This window comes from Tiliqua scincoides, chromosome 5 (genome assembly GCF_035046505.1).
Source record: "Tiliqua scincoides isolate rTilSci1 chromosome 5, rTilSci1.hap2, whole genome shotgun sequence".
In the NCBI taxonomy this organism is placed as follows: Eukaryota; Metazoa; Chordata; class Lepidosauria; order Squamata; family Scincidae; genus Tiliqua; species Tiliqua scincoides.
In genome coordinates this window covers 131,290,608-131,308,938 of record NC_089825.1, presented here as the reverse complement: position 1 = coordinate 131,308,938, position 18,331 = coordinate 131,290,608, and the positions used below count along the sequence as shown (strand labels likewise).

Here is an 18,331-nt window from a genome sequence, read left to right as displayed (position 1 = left end):
CAATGAAACTGGAAGTAATGCTTAAGATTGAGCAAGAAGCCGCTGGAGGCTTTTCACACACTGCTAAGTGCCACGCGGGGCTTCGTCTGCCTGCAAAACAGCTCCAATGGGCAGGCAGGGCAGTGCACGGGCAGAAGTGGCAGTGGCGGGACACAGTAAGCATGGCGCCTGGGATATTTGCCCCCTCTTCCCCCACCCCAGGTCTGCCACGGAGTCATGGCAGTGATACACTTGGTCACCAATCCCTCTTCTCCGCACCCATGACATTCACTGACCTGGGCCAGAGGCAGCATGGGAAAACGGTCACCACCCGTTTCCCTCCACTGCTCCTCACAGCCTCCAACCAGGATAGGAAAAGGAACATGGAGGAAGTGTGGAAGAGAGGAGACGGGGGTGCAAGAAAGTCAGGCTTTATTCCCAAGAATATTATTATTCAGAATATTTACATACCGCTTATCAACATAAAAAAGTTCACAAAGTGACTTACGTAGGACTGTTAAGAACGGATTAGGACCTTGTCCCCAAAGGACTCAAAATCAGTCACCAGTTACAAAAGAAAAACCAGCACCGAACCCCTAGAAAAGATCCTATTATGGAGAGAACAGGAACATTCAAACCACCCCCTTCCTGGCCTCCACACGTCCTTTTCTTCTCCTTCTTCTCCAGTCCAAGAAGCAGGAAAGCTCAGTACATCAGTAGGTTGGAGAGGCGGCATTTGGCCTGTTGCTTCAGGCCTTTCTGACTGCTGTTCTCACACAGGACAGTGTTCAGGGACAAGGCCTGGTGGGTGACCTGCAGCCATGCAGAGAAACCACCATGTTTTTGACAATGGAAGTATCTTCCATGAGTTCACTTCACTTGCTGAAAGTATTGTGTTTGGGAGAATGGTACTTGCCTCTGTTTGGGCAGAACCTGGTTTCTTGTTTATGAGTCAGGCCTAGAATACAGACCTGGATTCTCCACTCACCTCTGACATGTTTCCTTACACATAGACCCTATCCTCCCAGTAATGTTGCCGCAGCAGAATAAACACCTCTGACTACCATTTTCACACAGGACAGTGTTCAGGGACATTGTGACCATTTTTGTTTCTGTATTTTTGTTCCACTTTTGTTCTACTTTAGCAGACTAAAAATTGCTGGTAAGCGGCCCCTGCCCTGTGTTGGAAAAGCACCATTCCCACACAGTCGTGCGGATGAAGTAGGGTTCTTTGTCTTGTCTGGAATCGCTACCCTTCTTCTAGGATTGGCAAGCATTTGCCGCAGGGCAGCCAAACCTGCATCGGGATGGAGATGCCCGGTGGACTCCACTCAGACAACTGGTGACATCATCAGCCCAAAGTAAAGTCCAACCAGGTAACCTGGAGACATCATCAACCCAAAATTAAGTCCATGTATAGGAAGCACAGGTGTGTTTTCACGTCAAACTACTGTGTGGGAGCCTAATGCTAGCAGCCAGAAGGTGCGCTTCGATGGAATTATCATGAACAGTGCAACATTTGTGGTGCATCTGGGAGGTAACATCAACACTGCATCACCCTTAGTTTAGATTCAGGCATGCTAGAACCTGGCACACTGCATATACACAACACATTTCACAGTCACAAAGGATGTCTGCGCATGCGCTGGCTGGACAGAAGCTTGCAATGTCCAGATTTCCAAGTCGACCAGTTGCTGTGGGCCTGGAATGACTTTAGACTGCCAATTTCCAGAGACAGATGTGATCAATTCCGAAATTACTTTTGGACAACTCAGAGCGCAATGCAAACTGGGTGCTCGGCTGGTGCAAGTCCCTTGTGCCGGCCTTGGAGGGTCACAAAAGTGCTATAAAGCATGTTTTCACCTTCTCTGAAGTCTGCTGGGCTGGCACAGGAACACACACTGGCCTATGGAGGCCGGATCCAATCTCCTTGCTTAAGGGAGAAGTTAGGTCCATGCTGGTCGAGCTCAACCAGTGTGAGGGTGTGGGGGTGTGTGTGTGTGTGTGGGGAGATCAGGGACGAGGTGCTTCGGGGCGGGGGAACAACGAGTGGCAGGTGGGCTCATGGGGAGGCAGATGGGGAGCGGGGATGTGGGACCAGGATCCAGCACAAGTGACAAATCCTATCCCCATCTCTGGGCAGCCCAAGCCAGTCCCAGGCTGCTCAGATCTGCGCCACTTCTTGAGGTGGCGCAGATCCAAGTAGCCCCATTGGGGCTGCTGCAGCTCTCACCGGGGTAAGGGGAATTATTTCCTGCTACCTTGGGCCAAGCCACAGCCAGCCCCAAACTTGTGCAGGATACAGTGTAGGCCTCTTGGCCTGCCTGTTCCAGTGGAAGTTAGGATTGTGCTGCCTATAGCATCCATAAGTGTCTTTTTCTTAACATATATATTGAACTGATTTGAAAAATCAGTCCTTAGCAAGCACTTGAACTTCAGGTTGTCCTTTCAACTGTTATGCTGCTGTAGGTGCTGCTGGTTTAAAGGAGCAATGGAATAGAGCCTGAGAAAGTGGCCAGGGCTGATCTAATCTAATCATTACTGAAAAACAGGGTAGCCTAGGCTAACAAAAAACAATAGGAGCTTTGCCCTCCGGCCACAAACATCACAGGAGAAATACACATGCCAGTTTGATTTTTAATCCTTTCTCCTTATTAGCTGTTTCCTGTTGTTCAGCTCAGGTCTCAACACGATGATGTAGCATTTGGGGGAGAAGATGCAACCCAGCAAGCCAGCACTGGAGGCCAAGATGGAGAAGCTCTCCACAGCCACCATGTCTTTTCCTTTGGTGCTCAGGTAAGTGGGGACAAAACACAACCAAACACTGCAAAAGATCAACATACTGAAGGTTATAAACTTGGCTTCATTGAAACTGTCGGGCAACTTCCTGGCCAGGAAAGCCACCGTGAAGCTGATGATGGAGAGAAGCCCCAGGTAGCCCAGGACCAGATAAAACATGGCAACCGAGCCTTCATTACATTCTGCTATCATCTCTTCAGGCAGCAAATCCATGTCCAGGTCTGGGAATGGGGGAGAAGTTGCCAGCCACACCCCACAAATGCCTGCTTGGATCAGGGAGCAGGAAAGGACAATGGAGTTGGCCATTCTCTTCCCCACCCACTTCCTCATGCTGGACCCTGGTTTGGTGGCCATGAAAGCCACCACCACAGTGATGGTTTTGGCCAACACACAAGAAACGGACACCGAGAAGATGATGCTGAAAGTTGGTTGGCGGAGAAGGCAGGTCACTTTCCTAGGGTAGCCAATGAACAGCAAAGAGGAAAGGAAGCAGAGGAGGAGGGAGACAAGGAGGGCGTAGGTGATGTCCCGGTTGTTGGCTTTGACAATGGAAGTATCTTTGTGCTTTATAAAAATTCCCAGCACCAAGGCTGTGATCAGGAAAAGAGACACAGCAAGGGAGGCCAAAGTGATCCCTAAAGGCTCTTCATATGAGAGAAAGGTTGTAACTTTGGGGATGCATCTGTCTCTGTCCTGGCTTGGGTATTCATCTGCTGGGCACTGGAAACAGTCAGGCATGTCTGAAAGAGAAAGAGGACCTATCACAGTGTTCATTTCCTTGGTTGCCTTCTGAATAGGAGTCACTGCTTACATCAACTTCTGTCTGCCTGGTCCTCCTTTGGAGCTGGTCTTGCCTGAAAAGTCATCTCAAGATTGTGTAGCTATTCAGCGGACTATTTTGATTGCTAAGAAAAATGCCACAGTATTTCATTGCTATTTTATGGACGTTCTTAACAAAGATTTTTAGTGTTAAGTTTTGTGTTTTTTTTTTAACAAAATGTGTGTGTGTTTTCCCCCTTCACATCTCCCTGAGCAGATACAAGAATGCTGATTAGAAAATTCTATGTCAACCACTGAATGAAGGTAAAGGCTAATGGCTCTTACAGAACTCTTCATTTATTCATCATTCTAACCATGACTTTCCAGGTACTTTTAGACATCTGGCAGATATTCATTTCCAGGAGGGTGCAAAGAACCATTTTTTTTTTTTCCACACAGCACAGTTATTTACATCCTGATCCTGTGGGCCTGGGTTCTGGAATTAAGGTAGTGCTCATGTCTCTCCCAAATACAAACACTAGATCAGCCCCTGCCCTCTCCCCACACTGCTTCACCTCTGCCCTGCCCCTGTTACTGCCTTACCTGCTCTAGAGGGCGTAGAAAAGCTCTGGTGGCAGCCCAGAGATGCCTTGACACCTTGCTCTGAGCTCCATCAGCACACATTCTATGATAGCAGAATTGTGTTCCACTCCCTTTAAGCCCTGAGCACACTGGCCAAATCCTAAATAGGACTGGGTTATTAGTAACTTGGAGAATTATATATCGATAAAGTAAAATTCATCCTATAACATTTGTATTTTAATTACCATCTATTTCACTAGAATATTTTGGGCATCATGACACCTACCCTTCCAAACTGAAATCTTCCCTTCTGGGCATATAATACAATCGTAGCAGCAAAATTTCTCCCCTTCCTTCTTTTTCTTCTGAAAACCAGGCTGGCAGGAATCACTACAGACCGAGATGGGAAGCACCTGTACATGACCACGAAGAGAGTTGAAGACTGGGAGAATGACGGTTTTATTGTTCATCAGATAAACTGCAAAGAAATGCCATAAATTGCTGTGGAAGAATGTGCAATACATTGCAAGCAAAATCTCTGCCAGCACATTCCTGGACAGGACAGACATTATGTTTCCCATCCATTGTTCCGAGGAGAAAAAAATGTGGCCTAGAAAGGGGACAAAATGCCTACCCAGAGTGTCACTCAACCCATATACAGTGGGATGGCTAAATGGTAGCTCACAATTCCATGTGCTGGTTCACATTATTTTTGAACTGTGATACAAGGACACGATCCCAACTTTCCATTAGACCTGTACAGACCCCGTGTGTCAGCCTACAAGTATAGCGAATGTGCCGTAAAGCACATTCACGAGTACTCGTGAGCCAGCTAGGCCGGCGCAATGACATGCACCAGCCTGTCAGTACTGAATCCATCGCTGGAGAGGGTGAGCTTGCACTGGCTGGGGCAGGCTGGATGCGGGAGGTAGGAGAGGGTGGCAAGAGGGTGGAAAGGGGTGGGGAGGGGCATTTTGGAGCAGGGGGAGGGTGGTTTGGGAAGTGGATCGGGTCTGGGAGGGGGTTGGACCGGCCACAGCAGTGCAGGCCATATCCTAACCTCTGTCCCTGGCCTGACCAGACTTATACAGGCTGCTCAGATTTCTGCTGGCAATTTTGCTGGTGCTGATCCATGTAGCCCAGGGGTGCCCAAACCCTGGCCCTGGGGCCACTTGCGGCCCTCAAGGCCTCTCAATGCAGCCCTCAGAGAGCCCCCAGCCTCCAATGAGCCTCTGGCCCTCCAAAGATTTGTTGGAGCCTGCAGTGGCCCGACCCAACTGCTTTCAGCGTGAGGGCAACTGTTTGACCTCTCCTGTGAGCTGTGGGATGAGGGCTCCCTCCACTGCTTGCTGTTTCGCATCTGTGATGCACTAGCAGCAGCAAAGGAAAGACCAGCCTTGCTTTGTGCAAGGCCTTTTATAGGCCTTGAGCTATTGCAACACCTTCATTCATTCATATACGTTCATCTTCAATATATTCATTTATGTAAACTTATGTTAATTTATTCAAATTTCAAATGTAAATTAATTTTTTTTTTCCCCGGCCCCCCGACATAGTGTCAGAGAGTTGATGTGGCCCTCCTGCCAAAAACTTTGGACACCCCTGATGTAGCCCCAAGCGGTGACTGGAGTGTTATATGGGGTAAGGGGGAAAGTATCCCTTTACCCAAAGTTGCCCTCCAGTTGCATCCTAACCTGTGCTGGAATAGTCAGGTCAGGTGGCCTGTGCTGTAACTAGCACAGGTTAGGATGTGGCAGGTTAGGACCTGGCTTGCCTGTTCCAGTGCAGGTTAGGACTGGCTGATATGACAGACCCTCATATATTTTGATGGTGGCCGTGTCACCTCTTAACCATTTCATTTCCAAACTAAACAGTCCTAACTCGAAACACTCCTAACATAGGTCATGATCTCCAGCCACCCCAAGCTCCACTAATGATATTCATTGTAACTGTTGTGGGGGGGGGGGGGGTCCATACTTTTTGGCATGCTGTACCAATGGGGCATGCACTCCATCCTGTGGTGGAGGGGCAGACATAGAGACCTCCTCAAGGTAAGGGAACATTTGTTTGCTTACCTTGGGGCTGCATGATGGCAGCACCAATGCTCTAAAGTTGGATAGGATTGGGGTGTATATTAAAGATGGAACTTATATGAATGAATGAAGGTCACACAATAGCTCAAGGATAAAAGACCTTGTGCAAAGCAAGGCCAGTCTTTCCTTTGCTGCCGCCGCTACATCACAGACATGAAACAGCAAGCAGTGGAGGGAACCCTCGGCCTGCAACTCGCACTAGATGTCAAACAGTTGGCCCTCACGCTGAGAGTAGTCGTGTTGGGTCAGAGTGGGCTCCAGCAAGTCTCCGGAGGGCCAGAGGCTCATTGGCGCATTTGGTGGGCCGCTGTGAGATACAGGAAGCTGGACTAGACGGGCCTATGGCCTGATCCAGTGCGGCTGTTCTCATGTTCTTATGTTCTTATATTGGAGACTGGGGACTCCCCACGGGCTGGATTGGGGTTCCCCGAGGGCTGCAAATGGCCCCCGGGCTGGAGTTAGGGCACTCCTGATCTATTGCAATAATGGAGAAGGCACATAAGACTATGCTAGAGCCACACCTGGTTGAAACTTCTGTACAGCAAAATGCTCTGCTCATCAATGATGACTTTTCCCCTTTCAGCCGCATAGGAATCCACCATTCCAATTTTCACCTTATGGAAGGAGGTGTTTGGGAATATGATCACACCCACGATATCAAACCCGGCTACTATTTCTCCCTTTTCATTGAATGACACGGTTTCTCCTGCTGAGTTGTTAAATGAAACGCTCTGGAGAAATGGGTGAAGCTGGATGTTGGGGAAAAAGAAACAGAGGAACGACATCACACTTGAGCCTCTACGCTAGGATTCACTTTTATGCACTTTTTGCTAGCTCCAGCTTGTGCTTTTGCACATTGCTAGAAGACTGGAGATGTGTGATTCTTTAAGCTCCAACATGGAGAAAATGTCCAAAAAATAAAAAAAATAAAAAATAAAAACCCTTCTCAATGATAAATGTGTACAACACCATTTCATCAGATACAAGGCCCTTTTATGAAAAAAAATAAAAAAATAAAAAATAAAAACCCTTCTCGATGATAAATGTGTACAACACCATTTCATCAGATACAAGGCCCTTTTATGAGTGCTGCCACCCAGAGAGGTGTGTGCGGCGGCGGCAAGAAATAGGGCCGGGCCTGTGAGTCCTGGCCACTTTCCTCTTAAAGGACAGGGGGAGGCAGAGAGGTGATCCCCAGGATTGCATGGCTAAGTGGGCTGCAGGGACTGGGATGCACTCACCGGTCCCTGCTGCAGGCTGTCGGGGGTGTGGGGAGCCCTGCTTGAGCGTCTGCAGGGCTCCCTGCAGCTTAAAAAGTGAAAGTGCAGCAATCGTGGTTAACCTCCGGTTTTGCAGTTCAGCCATAGGATTGGGCTGTGCAATCATGATAATCTAGATACCACATTGGTGAAAAATTACCTGCCAAGAGTGGAGGTCTTGAAAGTCACCTTGTTTACCTCCCGCCATTGATCTGTGATGAGTTCTAGATGAGTACATGGCATGTAAAGCATGTGCTACAGCATAGACAGCATTATAGATACTGTAGCTGTGGCCAGTCATGCGCATTTCAAAGATAGAACCAGGAAGGCTCTCCAGCCCCTCCTCCCCAGTACAGGATTCATCGATCTCCGTCAGCAGAGTTTGATTTAAAAATGAACACCCAAAAGCATGTTCCCAAAACTCCTGGAGGAAACCATCTCTTTGAGCCTGGTAAGGGTGTATTTTCTGAAGATATGTCTGGAATCCTGGAGGTTCAGCGGAGTGAATCATGAAGGAAAGGGTGCTTTGGAACAGGTGAAGACTCTTACGTGTTACAAGACCTGTCAGTGGAAAATCAATCTGAGCTGTCATAATCCACACCTTTCCATGAGCGATGGTCTCCTCATATTCAAGTTCTGCTATAGCCAGTAAGGTGCTCAGCCACAAAATGATCATGCTTTCTCCATAAATGACAAATGTGTTTGCTTTCCTACCCATGATAGGCAGACAGATTTTTGAGGCCATGCCATCCAGATCATCAAGGGCCAGAAATTGACCTTGCCTGGGCATTCTTTCCGTGAAGGCTGAACAGATCCCATGCTGGGAAATCAGTGTCTCCATGGCTTGTAAGAAACGGTCCCCACTGTCATCATCCACAACAAAGAGTCCGACCCACGTCCATCCAAAATGCTGAAGTAATTGGATAATCCCCTTGTACTGATGGTCTTCATTTGGGATCATTCGGTAAAAAGAAGGGACCTGCACTGAATCTCTCTCCTCTGGGGCAAATGAGCCATAAGTGAGCTACAAGGAAATGTGTGCATGCTTTAGATAGGTGTTAGGGCAGCATTTCCCCAACTGTGGGTTACGACCCCCTGGTGAGTCTCAACCCAATGCTCCATGCTTCTCCAGCAAAGCTTCTCTGTGAGCCCCCAGGGGCTACTTTCAGGTTGAACCAGACCCGCAACCCACTCCAGTGGTCTCTGCTGAGCCCAGAACACCTCCTGGAAGTGACTACTGGTTTACTTCCAGTTTACATCCACAACTTCTGGTTGCTTCCAGGAGTTTTGAACAGGTGGAGGCCAATATAGAGGGTTGCAGGTCCATCATTACCCAAAACTGGCTTCCTGAGGCTCAAAGAAAGGCTTTGTGGAGGAAGAATTAATCGTTCAGATGTGACCCACTGTGTGTAGGATGAGGTGGGAACCAGTCTAAAGGTTGAGAACCAATGGGTTTGGGATCATAACTGAGTACATGTGTATGTGTCAGCCTTTGGATGCAATGACTATTTCACTAGGTAAAATCTTGACTTGAGCCTTCATTTCAAAATTATTGGTCTTAATGTCAAGGATTCTGCTATCTGCAATGAGAAAGCATGGCTCAACTGGTATAGAAAAATCAGGGTAAATAACATTGCATGATGTGTAAGCTTCCTGTTCCCAAATTTGAATGTTTTCTTTTCTGGTTTATTGTCTAAACTTTTGGAATGCATTTTTTTTTTTCTGTAAGTCATCACTCTCTCTTTTTGAATCACCCACAAGACCCAGTGCGATGAGAAAATTACATAAGTAATCTGAATATTCCCACTCCTCTGTGTAGAGATACTACCTGTGGAATCCTGTAGACCCTTAAGATGTCGGCCATGCAGAAGGAGATATCGGAGCTCATTCCTCCAATGACAGCACTGAGGTTTTTTGGGGTCCCACATCTGTGGTTGGGGACGAAACTCTGAGATTTGAAGAGGAGGTCCAGGGTACTGCGATAGGTCAGCCTCTCGTCATAGTAGCTGTCACTGATGTGGAACCCGAGCGACACATTGGGCAAAATCTTGGGATTCCCATTGATCTCACTGACAGCAAATGCCAAGGCCCGGATGTGCTGATAGAACTTAGTCATCACACTGTGGAAACAGTTCAAATACCCTCTCACAAATGTAGTCTAATGTGCATGTAAGTCACAATACCGCCAACTCTGAGCAGTGGTGTAACCAGAGGGGGTGCAAAGCACTAGGTTTTGCAGGCACTTCAATGCACCATGCAAGTGGTCCCTCCCCCTCCCTCCAGAGCCTTTCCAGGAGGTGGGAGCAAAACTGCGGCATTTGCCCTGAAGGGGAGGGGGAGAGGCTGCTTGCACAGCATAGTTGGCAACCTTCAGTCTCGAAAGACTCTGGTATCGCACTCTGAAAGGTGGTTCTGGAACAGTGTCTAGTGTGGCTGAAAAGGCCAATTCGGGAGTGACAATCCCTTCCAATCCCTTCCACACTGCAAGTGCAGTCTGTCCCTGGTCTGTCTCCCTGGCTATGGGCCTCCCTTCTTTGCCTCTTTGCCTCAGACTGTTGGCCAAGTGTCTCTTCAAACTGGGAAAGGCCATGCTGCACAGCCTGCCTCCAAGCGAGACGCTCAGAGGCCAGGGTTTCCCACTTGTTGAGGTCTACTCCTAAGGCCTTCAGATCCCTCTTGCAGATGTCCTTGTATTGCAGCTGTGGTCTACCTGTAGGGCGCTTTCCTTGCACGAGTTCTCCATAGAGGAGATCCTTTGGGATCCGGCCATCATCCATTCTCACGACATGACCGAGCCAACGCAGGCGTCTCTGTTTCAGTAGTGCATACATGCTAGGGATTCCAGCTCGTTCCAGGACTGTGTTGTTTGGAACTTTGTCCTGCCAGGTGATGCCGAGAATACGTCGGAGGCAGCGCATGTGGAAAGCATTCAGTTTCCTCTCCTGTTGTGAGTGAAGAGTCCATGACTCGCTGCAGTACAGAAGTGTACTCAGGACGCAAGCTCTGTAGACTTGGATCTTGGTCTACAGCATAGTGCTTCGCAAAACTTAGTGCTTTGCACCCCCTCTAGCTACAAGGCTGACTCTGGGTTTAAATAATGATTAAAACAGATCATCCAAAGACTGCCAGTTTTCATTAGGATCAAGGAGAGCAAGCAACCAGTGGATGGGAAAAAAAAATGGGGGTAGGGAAATGAACAGGAAATTTTTTAGCAGGGGGAAAGGAACAGTCCCTTTCCACTCATGTACAGCATCTCAAGCAGCAACTGTTACCCTGCACATGCCTGATCTTGTCTGGTCTCGGAAGCTAAGCAGGGTCAGGCCTGGTTAGTACTTGGATGGGAGACCGCGTGGAAATACAGTGTGCTGTAGGCTTATACCATAATCTTTCGAGACTGAAGGTTGCCAACCAACAGCATTTCAAATACATATGCATCTTTAAGACCTGGTTTATTTTTGGTTTGACATGAAGCAATCAACAATTGCCTTTTATTAAACACACACACACACACACACACAGAGAGAGAGAGAGAGAGAGAGAGAGAGAGAGAGAGAGAGAGAGAGAGGCACTGGCCTTATGAGTTGCAGGGTCCCAAATGGAAACATACTTTTTGTGGGGCTGCAGGTTCTCAGCCAAGTTCTGTAGAATTTTAGAGATATACATAAAAATTTATTATAGATTTTAGATCCCTATGGTAGAATGAAAAGGAATCAAAATGTGCTCTTTAAAAGTCCAGATAAGTTAAGGAACCAAACGGATTGAAGCACATTTCAATATAAGGTTGCAAACAAAAGTAGATTATCCTAGAGTGGGGTCCCCTTAAACACAGGACCCGATTGGGAGCAATTTGTCCCATTGGCTTAAAGCCAACTCTCTCTCTCTCTCTCTCTCTCTCTCTCTCTCTCTCTCACACACACACACACACACACACACACACACACACACATCTTACGTTGGACGATTCAAGCCTAACTCCAGGGTTGGATGTTCTTTGAAGTTCACCATGGAATAAAAGGGAATGAGCTGAGAACTGATTCCACCAATCAGGAGGTCCCCAGGCTGACGCCACTCATGCAGAACAGGGATGGGCTCCTCTGCGGGGCACTTTGTAGCATGCTCTGTGTACATCACGGGAGGCAACAAAAGTAGCAGCAGCACAAAGACCATCACCCACATGTCTCTCTCTATGCTTGGATGCCCCTACGCCCATCTGTGGGCTCCACCTACCTGAAGCAAGCGACGATGAATGACAGCTCCGTCTGCCAATACACTCAAGTATTTATAAAGGCTCAAGTCAAGATTTTATAAAGTAAAGCACAACAGTCGTACCGTCAGCATTAATAGGCTCATAAAAGCCTGCCCTGAGCAACAGCTGAGGCTACCTGAACTATACAATGCAAAAGAGAAACTCCCAACAAACTGGCCAAGCCCTCCCTGCCTGTGATTTCTCAGCCCTACTCTGAGCAGGCGGAGTGCTTTAAAACTACTCTCTGATTTGCTTGTGTCTTGTTTTTTTTTTGCTGTCCTAATGAAAGCTGCTTGAGGGCGTAATTAGTCTGAATCCTTGCCAGGAAAATAATTAACTACTGCGACATTTTGTCTCTGAAGGGCACCCAGGTGGTAATGATCTGCTGCAGGCCTGGTTGTGCTCTCCGTGGGCAAGAAGTGGGAGGTGGGTTCAGGGTGACCTCAGTCAACTCACAGCAACAGAACAACTAAGTCCTCCAGGGAAAACAGAAGGAAAGCATGTCTGGGCTGGAGCAGGAGAGCTCTGCAGGCCAGCAATCCCTTCGCCGCCGCTGCAACCGGCAGTCGTGTTGGGCCAGCGAGGGCTCTGATGAGTCTCCAGCAGGTCGAGTGCCCACTGGAGATGGGGGGCTCCCTGGTGGCTGGATTGGGGCCCCCCAAGGGCCGCGGGCCAGGGTTTGGGCAACCCTGGGCTAGAGATAGCAATAATACGCTAGTGATACTGGCCTCCTTTTTCACCATGCTGAGAATCTCCATCGGAAATATGGGATGAACAGGAACACTGAGGCCACTGCCCTCCATGCCATGCCCAGAACTTTGTGAATTCATTGAGGGCTGATCTGTATGTTACTTGCCAACAGTCACTGGCATAGCCCGAAGGGGTGCAAAGCACTACGCTTTGCAGGCAGCCTCGCCCTCCCCTTTGGAGCCATTGCCTCCGTTTTGCTCTCGCGGCCCAGAATGGCTTCAAAGGGGAGGGGAAGGGACCGCTTGGATGCCGCGGTGAGGCTCCCTACAAAACACAGGACTTTGCACCCCCTCTGGCTACACCACTGCTAACAGTACTGTGTCTGTGAGAATGGGTCTTGCCTCTTAACCAAAGAAGATGGTTAAGAGATGACATGTCCACCATCAAAATATACGACGGTCTGTCATATCAGTTAATGTGTTTATTCTGTGGCAAAACGCCAGTGTCCATGTGATCTTTATGCACATTTGTTCTGGGCAAAAGAAACAGTGAGCTCACATTGTCATGGTTCATTCTTGCCAGTAGGGGGAAGCAGTTACCAACAAACAATTATTTGGGTTTTTGCACAAGCCTTTTGCACATATGAACTTGCCCTAGGAGTCGCGTCTAAGTGGTTTAGCACAGTTTGCATACTCATTGGTACAAAATAACAGATGGTGGCCTTTCCCAGCTCTTCCTGGAGCCGCTACCAAGGGTTGAACCCAGGATCTGCATGCAAAGAAAGTACAGAGCTATGGTACCTTTTGCATCTGGATATGAAACGTGTGGTTGTCAATTCTGAGTCTCCCATAACATCAGCCACTTCTCTATCCAGTTGTTCACAGTCTAACAGGCAACAGAAATAGGTCTTTGGGCCACCACACTGGCCTGGTGGGCCACAATGTCAAAGGCCTGTCTAGTGCAGCATGATTCCTCCCCCCCCCCAGTGGCCCACCAGCTACCTCTGGGTATCCCACAAGCAGGAAAGAAGGAGCACCCCCCACACACCATTGGTCCCTTGCAGCTAATATTTGGAGGCACCCTACCTGTGAACCTGAAGATAAAGCATAGCCACAAAGACTAAGACACTGGCTTCCAAACAATTGTCCCAGTTATGAATGACTACAGAGATGCTTTCATGCAGGCACAATGCCACAAGTGGGAGAGGAAACAAGAGCCAGTGGTTTCTAGGTATGTATGTGACTCAACTTCAGGACAAACCTATGGAATGGAACTGACTTGTATTTTGGGGACCTAGTATAACCAGTGATAGACCTTTGGTCCTCCATGAAGTTGTCCAACTGATTTTTAAAGCCAAACTAACACGTGGCATAACCACATCTGTTAACAACAAATGCCATAGACAAGTGTTCTTCAGTCTGTGGGTCATAAGAACATAAGAACAGCCCCACTGGATCAGGCCATAGGCCCATCTAGTCCAGCTTCCTGTATCTCACAGCATCCCACCAAATGCCTCAGGGAGCAAACCAGATAACAAGAGACTTGCATTCTGGTGCCCTCCCTTGCATCTGGCATTCTGACATAACCCATTTCTAAAATCAGGAGGTTGCGCATACACATCATGGCTTGTAACCCGTAATGGATTTTTCCTCCAGAAACTTGTCCAATCCCCTTTTAAAGGCGTCCAGGCCACACGCCATCACCACATCCTGTGGCAAGGAGTTCCACAGACCAACCACACGCTGAGTAAAGAAATATTTTCTTTTGCATGTTCTAACTCTCCCAAAACTCAATTTGAGTGGATGTCCCCTGGTTCTGGTGTTATGTGAGAGTGTAAGGAGCATCTCCCTATCCACCCTGCATAATTTTGTATGTCTCAATCATGTCCCCCCTCAGGCGTCTCTTTTCTAGGCTGAAGAGGCCCAAACGCCATAGCCTTTCCTCATAAGGAAGCATGTTGACCTGTCATGACCCCAATGGGGCCGCAAAGCCTCATTTTAGGGGTCAGGGCAAACTTTCAAAGCCTGCGCAAGAGGGCTTGGATCCAACCCACTGCCTTATCAAAACTGAGTTCTTGAAATAACCCTGCACAGCCTCTTTTGCTGTCTTGCCCTGCAACTCTTAAGGCCAGCCCTCCTTAGGCTCCTACCTCACAGGGGTGTTGTGAAGGTTGTCGTGAAGACTTAGGAGGAAATGGGGCAGAGGTTGGGTGGTGATGGGGGCAGATCAGATCCAGGGACAGGGATAGGATTGGCAGTGGGTACCCAGTCTCATATGTGTTTGTATGTTTGCTTGTTTGTGCCACGGCATGAAAAAGGTTGAAGACCATTGCCATAGACCATGTGCTTTAAACTGGCCTTGACACGTATGTGAGAAATGAGCCAGAGTGAAGAAAGAAAGAAAGAAAGAAAGAAAGAAAGAAAGAAAGAAAGAAAGAAAGAAAGAAAGAAAGACACAGACCTGGCACAAACGGGGGAAAAAAAATTCACCCAAGCACGCCAGGTAAAACTTCTCAAAGTCTGGAAAATAAAAGAATGGGGGGGGGGATGGGAAGGAAGCCCAAGACAAACCATCAACCCCACCCTGAAGTCTCCATCCACCAGCCCCTTTTTACTTTATATGCTGTAGGAGGAAGGACTTGTGCAAACTCCCCCAGGAGGACATGGGGGTGGGGACAGAGATCCCCTCTTTAAAAGGGAGATCCCCAAATTAAGGAGCTTCACAGTATCCCCGGTCCAAAGGTTTGTCCTTCCTGCCGGGCTAGAACATTCCCTCTTTAGCAGTATGAAATTCTTGCTGTCCTTCCTGTTTTCCTTGGTGGCCACTCCAAGATGTAAGCAGACATTTGGGTCAACGTTTAATTTGCTTATGACACTGATTAGTCGATGTGCTTAATGCATTGCGATGTTCTCTTTCCAAGGGGCCTCCTTGGCCATTCAGCTCACTTCGTCTGGACCAGGAGTTGTGGGACCCAGAGAAAACCTCAACCTGGCTTGAAAAGTGTCAGGTTTCAACATCGCTATGTATGGTTATGATTGGGATTGGATCCGCCAGCGTCCCGGGGAAAGTCTCGAGTGGATTGCAGCAATATCCCCCTATGACGGAAGCACAGGATATGCCCCTTCTCTGAAAACCCATGCAACCATTTCTGCAGATGCTTCCAAGAACGAGTTCTTCCTCCAGCTGAACCTCCTGACTGCTGCTGACTCTGCTGTGTATTTCTGCGCCCAGCCAACCACAGCGAGGAAACTCCATTGGAGATATGTACAAAAAGAGAACATAAAATACCCACGTCCATTCAAAGGCCAAATCTGAAAACAAACCAGCCTCCCAACAAAGGACTGGAATGGATTGGGAGGGGATACTACAGTAGTTCCACCTGGATAACCGAGTATACTTCAGCCTTCCAGAGCCGAATTACCATCTCTCCCGATGCTTCCAAGAATGAGTATTCTCTCCAGTTGAACTCCATGGCAGCTGCAGACACAGCCACCTATTACTGTGCCAGGCGCACAGTGGCACATGCCAAGTCTGGCATCATACAAAAAGGGGAAGAGGGAGTCGCTGTTGTTTTAACAGACCCTTGTTTGCTGTGACGGGTTCTCCCTTCTTCATACCGTCTGCAGGAGCTGCTATTGTCTTTATATTCTTTTGTACCTGAAGGGCAACATTGTTGAGTTCCTGTAGAAATCCCAATTTGTGGCTCGATTATTGGAGAAATGTGATTTCCTGAAACAGAAATACCTCCTTTAATGTTTCGCATGTTCTAAAATCTGTGCATTAATATTGCTAAGAAGAGCAGACTGAAGAGTCATCATTCTTTCAAACCTCATGAACGTTCCTCAGGCCACAGGGTTTCAAATCCATTAAAAAAGACACTGTTCAGCTATCTCTCCTAATTCCATTTTCCACCACAAGTACAATTCAACGTAAGTGTGCAAACTTTCATTCCAACTTGGTTGCTATCAGTGTCCCCCCTAATTTTCCCCTGGAGAATGCAGAGCGCTATGGGTCACAACAAGCAATAGCCATAATTTCATAGATTGGCCATAATTTCACCTGAAATGCAAACAGTTCGTGCAAATTCTTCCAAGGTAGGTAGGCAACCTTCAGTCTCGAAAGACTCTGGTATCACGCTCTGAATGGTGGTTCTGGAACAGCGTCTAGTGTGGCTGAGAAGGCCAATTCGGGAGTGACAATCCCTTCCACACTGGGAGCAAGTGCAGTCTGTCCCTGGTCTGTCTCCCTGGCTATGGGCCTTCCTTCTTTGCCTCTTTGCCTCAGACTGTTGGCCAAGTGTCTCTTCAAACTGGGAAAGGCCATGCTGCACAGCCAAACGGGCCGCTCCTAAGGCCTTCAGATCCCTCTTGCAGATGTCCTTGTATTGCAGCTGTGGTCTACCTGTAGGGCGCTTTCCTTGCACGAGTTCTCCATAGAGGAGATCCTTTGGGATCCTTCCGGCCATCATCCATTCTCACGACATGACAGAGCCAACAAAATTCTTCCACTGGGTTGATATTCCGACTTTAGTTTCCTCTTTTCCAAAACAGCTTCATCTAATGCTTGCCAGGCAGCTGCCAGGGTCTCCTTCCCACCTTCCCCTGGGTAAGGGCGCAGGCCCCACAATGGGGCTACTCAAGTCTGTGCTAGCTATTTAGGAGGCCCAATGTGGCCTGTCTGGAACTAGCAAAGGAGAGCCCCACCAGTCTTGCTCCTCTCTTGACCCACTCTCTCCCCCTGCCCCGCCTTCCCCCTGCCCTTTCCATATCCTGGAACACCCCCCCCCCAATGCACCCACTTACCTCTCTGCCACCTGGAGCAAGGAACAAGCTCCAGGCAGCATGCGATGGGCCTCCAGCCACCACTGCCCAGTGAAAATTGGTGTTAAGCGGGCACTTGTGCTGACCCAGTGGTGAGTGTCCCACATGTGCCTTACAGCATGTTTGCAACACTCAGCACCAGAGAGCACCAGGCCCTATGAGACACACATTTGAACAATGAACCACAGTGGCTCAAGAAAGAACTGGCATCAGTGACTGAAAGTTTATTTGCCTCCTTTCCACCCAGGTACACCCAAATACAGCTTCTTGCCATGTGGAAAAGAAAAAAAAAAATGGGGAGAAGCTAAGAAGATTGAACCACTAAACTGTTGATTTCACCCTGAAACTTCCTTCCACCAACCCCTTTATACTTCATAAGTTGTTGGAGGAAGAACTAATGCAAATTCCCCTGGGAGGATGTGAGGTGCGGAGAGAGAGTGAGTCCTTCTTCAAAAGGGAGATGCTCAAATTAAGGAGCCTCACACTCTCTCCAGTCCAAAGACTCACCCTTCCTGCCTGGCTACAACATTCCCCCTTTAGCAGTATGAAATTATTGCTGTCCCTCTTGTTTTCCTTGGTGGCTGTTGCAAGATGTGAGTAGACATTTGGGTCAATGTTCAGTCTGCTTCAGTCACTGATTCGATGATGTACTTAATCCATTGCCTTTTCATGTTCTCTTTCCAAGGGGCCTTCTCAGACATCCAGCTCATGATATCTGGACCAGAAACAAGGAGACCTGGAGGAAATCTCCACCTGGTCTGTAAAGTGACAGGTTTCGCCATCAATACGCAGGGCTATGCTTGGGAGTGGATTCGCCAGCCTCCCAGGAAAAGTCGAGAATGGATTGGCGGCATACGCACCTATAACGGGGACACAGCATATGCGCCTCCTTTGAGAAGTCGCTCAACCATTTCTGCAGACAATTCCAAGAATGAGGTCTTCCTCCAGCTGGATTCCCTGACAGCTGCAGACTCAGCCGAATACTACTGTGCCCGAAATCCCACAGTGGGACAAGGTTGATTGAAGATATGTACAAAAAGAGGAACTTGTTTTAGAACAGTGATTTTCCATCTCAGGGCACATTGACAAGGCGCTAAAATGGTC

At 48.2% G+C, this 18,331-nt stretch overlaps 1 protein-coding gene across 1 annotated transcript; it reads right to left on the bottom strand.

The window, feature by feature from the left end:
- Positions 1–2,616: 2,616 nt before the first annotated feature.
- On the bottom strand, positions 2,617–8,432 carry LOC136650891 (vomeronasal type-2 receptor 26-like). The gene is made up of 4 exons (XM_066626819.1): positions 7,632–8,432; positions 6,734–6,961; positions 4,406–4,532; positions 2,617–3,518 (listed from the first exon to the last, which is right to left on the bottom strand). The coding sequence occupies exons 1-4, from the start codon at positions 8,430–8,432 to the stop codon at positions 2,617–2,619; spliced, it is 2,058 nt and encodes a 685-aa protein (XP_066482916.1).
- Between the last annotated feature and the right edge of the window lie 9,899 nt (positions 8,433–18,331).

Coding starts and splice junctions, on each gene's coding strand:
- LOC136650891 (XM_066626819.1), bottom strand. CDS start 8,432: ATGATCCCAAATGAAGACCATCAGTACAAGGGGATTATCCAATTACTT. Junction 6,962..7,631: donor AAGACCTCCACTCTTGGCAG/GTAATTTTTCAC, acceptor CCCAACATCCAG/CTTCACCCATTTCTCCAGAG. Junction 4,533..6,733: donor TGTACAGAAGTTTCAACCAG/GTGTGGCTCTAG, acceptor GGTCATGTACAG/GTGCTTCCCATCTCGGTCTG.